The sequence below is a fragment of the Limulus polyphemus genome, unplaced genomic scaffold, assembly GCF_000517525.1.
Source record: "Limulus polyphemus unplaced genomic scaffold, Limulus_polyphemus-2.1.2 Scaffold3288, whole genome shotgun sequence".
Lineage (NCBI taxonomy): Eukaryota > Metazoa > Arthropoda > Merostomata > Xiphosura > Limulidae > Limulus > Limulus polyphemus.
Genome location: NW_013668898.1, coordinates 83,669 through 89,302, shown reverse-complemented (window position 1 = coordinate 89,302; position 5,634 = coordinate 83,669). Strand labels below are relative to the sequence as shown.

The following is a 5,634-nucleotide window of genomic DNA, read 5'->3' as shown; positions in this document are numbered from 1 at the left end:
TAACACTTGAGATAAATTTCAAAAAAACACTGAATATTTCTCTTATAGGCTAATTTTATTTCCGTGATAACGTATGACTTTTTTTTTTTTTAAAATAGAGGAATGTTGTTCTGTTAAGGAACAAAAAATTTCTACTAATGAACACCGTTGGCTTATAGAAACTTTATAGTGTAACTAATAAATAAATTTAAGTTATTCTTTTGAGTAACCCAAATAATTTCAGTTCTTGGGAATGACTGAAAACAATCCTGTGAGTCAATTGACATAGTTTATGACCACCATGTCGACAAAATGGTGGTTTCTATGGGAAAAGCTGGGGAGTTTCACAGTGTGGAAAAGTAGCCGTTAATGTTTGCCAATAAAGGAAAATTCCAGGTTTTATTACGTACTATCAAAGTAATTTATGTAGCTCTGTAAAAGATAATCATAATTAAAAAAATTAGCTTTGTTTATTATTGCTCATTATCCACATTCTGTACAGCTAATATTATTTTTTAAGGCTTCACAGTATTAATGAAGCCTATTTTTTTTACAAGAAACAAAAATTTGGTCTACTGATAACACGATTATTTACAACAGTAAAATGGCTGATGTTATCTAGCAAGTTGTACAACTGTAACAGTCTTGATTTTACTGTTTGGTTGGTGTTATCTAGCAAGTTGTTCAACTGTAACTGTCTTGATTTTACTGTTTGGTTGGTGTTATCTAGCAAGTTGTATAAGTGTAACAGTCTTGGTTTTACTGTTTGGTTGGTGTTATCTAGCAAGTTGTACAACTGTAAAAGTCTTGGTTTTACTGTTTGGTTGATGTTATCTAGCAAGTTGTACAACTGTAACAGTCTTGGTTTTACTATTTGGTTTATGTTATCCAGCAAGCTTCACAACAGTAAAAAAAGCCTTACTTTTACTGTTTTGGCAGACAATCATGAAAGGCACACATTCAGTTTTATAAAGTTAAAATCTTGGTAAGGTAATAGCATCCAGTTTTTAAGGTCAGTACTCTATATCACAACAAAAGAAATTGGAGGGACAATTAGAATTTTGTATGTTTGAAAAATAGACTTTTCACAAGCTGTATGCTGTTTTCATGTCAAAAAAAAAAAACATTATTGAATTTGAAAGAAAATACTATTGGGCAAACAGAAGTGTTTTTGTAAGATGTTTCAAAAATTTCTAGATGCACTCTTAGACATTCTGCTTCTCTTGACTTCAGTAACTGAAAAGAAAAGGATTAACGTTGTCAGTATTTATCAATCGATGGTGAGAAGTTCCTTCTGAAACATCTTTATCATGGATTAAACTTAATTGAAGTAAATCAATGAACAATGCAGATTTTACCATAAAAAGTTGAAGTCATTTCTGTAAATACACAGTGACTTAACCACTAATATGAAGGCTCATAACAATATCACTAGCTGGCTTTGTAAGGAGAAATAGTTCAAGATCCAATCCGAAGCAAGTCCTTTTAATAGACAACATTTATAATTTAATAATTCATACCAACCTTAGAGAGTTTATCGTGTTAGCTAGAGGGCAGGAATTTGTAAATTATCAATACTTTATTAAAGAAATTGACAGATGAATGACATTGATTAGTTAAAATACTTCTCTCTCTTACTCCGTTGCTTTAGACTGTTCGATAACTAGGCTTAATATACATAGTTTGACTTCAAAGACTCAAAGTTGAATAATAACTTTTATATCAAGCTTATTTTTCTTGTATAAAGTAGACATCCATTAATATTTTACACATAAAAGTAAGGAAATCAAGGTTGTACTCTACCACAAATTCACAATTAAAATCTGAAAGTACAAAATAAAAAGGTGTTTCTTATAAGTTGTTCCACTTCAGAGCCAGGCTTGTAAGATGTTTACAGTTTCTTAAGAACCACATAAAACACTAAAGGTAGGATTGAACTGTGCAGCAGCCCACCAGGAACTCCGACGTAGAACTAGAAATGCTAATAGAACACTTAGTTATTTGTGAACACACGTTACGAGTTTTAAACATCTACCGACCAAAAATTACACTGGGGTATATCTTTTTAAGTTTATACACAACTCCAATATAATAAAAGTTTTCATTGAAGTATACAAATGTTTACGAACACACAACAAAGCTGCTTGACCAGGAAATACTGTTACTTCAGTTTACATGCACATCAAAGATCAGTAAACTTGGATTTCAAATAACCTGGAGAGCAAAATGAATTTATGAATGGATATGAATTACATTATGACGATATGCAAGTTTTGATCACGTTACAGTAATATTCTAGTGTTGAATAGATTATAATAATGTAATAGTTTTGATCACGTTACAGTAATATTCTAGTGTTAATTAGATTATAATAATGTAATAGTTTTGATCACGTTACAGTAATAGTATAGTGTTGATTAGATTATAATAACGTAATACTTTTGATCATGTTACAGTAATATTCTAGTGTTGATTAGATTATAATAACGTAATACTTTTGATCATGTTACAGTAATATTCTAGTGTTGATTAGATTATAATAATGTAATTTACTGTAACGTGATCAAAACTTTATAATCCAATCAACACTAGAATATTACTGTAACGTGATCAAAACTATTACATTATTATAATCTAATCAACACTAGAATATTACTGTAACGTGATCAAAACTATTACGTTATTATAATCTAATCAACACTATACTATTACTGTAACGTGATCAAAACTATTACGTTATTATAATCTAATCAACACTAGAATAGATCAAACTATTACATTAACGTTACAGTAATATTCTAGTGTTGATTAGATTATAATAACGGAAAAGTTTTGATCACGTTACAGTAATATTCTAGTGTTGATTAGATTATAATAATATAAAAGTTTTAATCATGTTACAGTAGCATACAAGATTTATCTCATAATGACAACATACACTTACTAATTAAAAAACAAGAATGTTACAGCACAACTTGAAAGCTATTTGCAACTGTGCCTACCAGTAAACTATCAGCAGGTAACTGGTGATAAAAATTTATGCCTACCCTTTCACAGGGGTGTTGGAGCTGCACCGATAGCACCTGTAGATGTAGGTAAGAGATCTTCTTGCGATGGTGTTGGATTTGAGTGATCAACAGTTTGGTCTGTTAGAGCGTGTTTACTTTGAAGCACATATTTGAAAAACTCATAAACTGACCATGCCACTGCCGTTGAGGGCACTTGTGAAACTACCCGTGCCTGTAAGCCTTGAAAATAGCCTTTCAAACCTTTGAACTTATACACGGTCATTGCCGCATTAAACAAGCCGTTAACGTGGGATTTTTTTATCACGTGAAGAGTTTCCCGTTCTTGAGTGTTTAGTAAAGTCTTACACACGTCCAGTGGGGTGGTGATGGCGGCGGCAAAGGCTCCAGCAACTGCCCCCGACACTACGTGAGCCTTGGGATTGTACGTCCGTTTTTCATTTGTTACGTCTTGCATGAACTCGTACGTCATGAAGTGGATACTTTGGAATGGGATGTTCATGGTCAACTGAGTGGAGTAACTACGGTAGAACGCCCACACACCTTCTCTCTGCCATATTCTTCTCATACAGTCAACGGTGTTTCTGTATGGGCTAGAGAACATCTGCATTCGTTGCTTGATAACTGAAAATCAAACGTATCGCTATAAACCACAAAAAAAAAAAAGACACATAAAACTACATCTATCTTGTAAACTTTGTTTAAAGACAAAAAAACTACACTAACCATCTATAGTCCTCCACTATTAGCACATTTTATAAAAATTCTCATGCAAACTCACTGTTTCTTTTGCTACACGAGGGCTATCTGCACTAGCCGTCCCTACTTTAGCAGTGACAGACTAAATGGAAGGAAGCTAGTCATTACCACTCGCCGCCAACTCTTGGGCTACTCTTTAATCAATGAATAGTGGGATTGACGGTCACATTACAACGCCCCCACGGCCAAACACGTTTGGTGGGATGGGGATTTGACCTCCGACCCTCAGATTGCAATTAAAATGCCCTAACCTCCGGTCCAGAAATTCACTGTCCCAGTTAGTATTATAAAATAACAAATATAATCGAACGAGATGCATCAGTTACAGCTAAATACGTCTGAACCGATTTAATGTGTTTACACAAAGATTTTTTTGCCTTACCATCTGTTGGAGTCATTACTGCATCATGTACCAATGTTGCTAAGCAACCAGCAGCTCCTGGAAACAAAGTTTTGAACATGAATAAGTGGCTTGAAAAAAGATTTAATACATTTTATTAAAACTTGGTTACTTCCTAAAAATATGGAAATCTTGTACAAGAATTAAGTACATTAAGTGTCATAACGTTTTCTGTCCAACACTTATACTTACTAAGTGGTAAAAATACATGCAAGGTCTCAACTTTCTCCAAAGAGTTCCAAGTTATTTAAGATGTAAGTATAATTCAGCTATTTTCCATCTAGATTTTGACACTTCTATACTCAGATCGTGTAAGAATAAGTTTGTTGTTAAGTACAAGTCTTATAAAATAGGCTATCTGTGTTGTGTCCACTGTGGGTATCAAAACCAAAGTTTTAGCCCTATAAGCCCTCAGACTTACTGCTTGGCCACCAGAGGGCATTTTGAACAATATTAAATACAAAGCTACACAATAGGCTATCTGTACTGTGGCCATCGTGGGTATAGAATCCTAAGTTTTAGTGTTATACCCCCTCTCCCCTCACACATACCACTGAGCCACCAGGGGGCTAATAAGTTGTAGTCTAAATGCAAAGCTACTAAGATGAGCTCCATTCACCAGGGGGAATCAAACCTCGAACTTATCACTGACACACCCGGGAATAACGTTTTAATAAGTTAGGTTGGCTCCTTAATATATTGTTATTTTTGGCTCTTGCATTGATTATTTACAACCTGTCCCTTAGGAGATGCAGTAAACTACAACATTTTAACTTTTTATGCTAGACTCTATAAATGTTATGTATTTTTACCTTGAGAAATTGGACTATGGGCTCCAGTTTCTGTACCACTGAAAACCCGCTTCATTTTTTCATAACAAGAAAAGTACAGAGCATGAGCAGGCCCTGCTCCACAAACTACGGCAGTCATTCCTCGAACAGGACGAAAAACTCCCTCATACCTGACCATTTTGCACAAACCGTCTGTCAATGAGTGGTAGGTTGCCTTAGGGTTTGGTTGAAGGCTCTGCATCCTCGTCTGGAGAGAAATGGTGAAAATAAAGTGATACAAAAGTTATTCACTAATGACATATGACACAGTGTCACCTTACCACATTCTTGTAGTGACACAGTGTCACCTTACCACATTCTTGTGGTGACACAGTGTCACCTTACCACATTCTTGTAGTGACACAGTGTCACCTTAACACATTCTTGTAGTGACACAGTGTCACCTGAACACATTCTTGTAGTGACACAGTGTCACCTTAACACATTCTTGTAGTGACACAGTGTCACCTTAACACATTCTTGTAGTGACACAGTGTCACCTTAACACATTCTTGTAGTGACACAGTGTCACCTTACCACATTCTTGTGGTGACACAGTGTCACCTCAATACTTTCTTGTAGTGACACAGTGTCACCTTAATACATTATTGTAGTGACACAGTGTCACCTTAATACATTA

At 34.6% G+C, this 5,634-nt stretch overlaps 1 protein-coding gene across 1 annotated transcript in view; it reads right to left on the bottom strand.

The window, feature by feature from the left end:
- The window catches only part of LOC106469078 (mitoferrin-2-like), a 13,369-nt gene continuing 7,735 nt past the window's right edge, over positions 1-5,634 (bottom strand). The window contains exons 3-6 of the mRNA XM_013929534.2: positions 4,977-5,202; positions 4,147-4,203; positions 3,027-3,629; positions 1-1,215 (exon numbers count right to left, since the gene is read on the bottom strand). Coding sequence (XP_013784988.1) covers positions 3,031-3,629; positions 4,147-4,203; positions 4,977-5,202 — 882 coding nt within the window. The 3' untranslated portion in view covers positions 1-1,215; positions 3,027-3,030. The remainder of the gene's footprint in view (positions 1,216-3,026; positions 3,630-4,146; positions 4,204-4,976; positions 5,203-5,634) is intronic.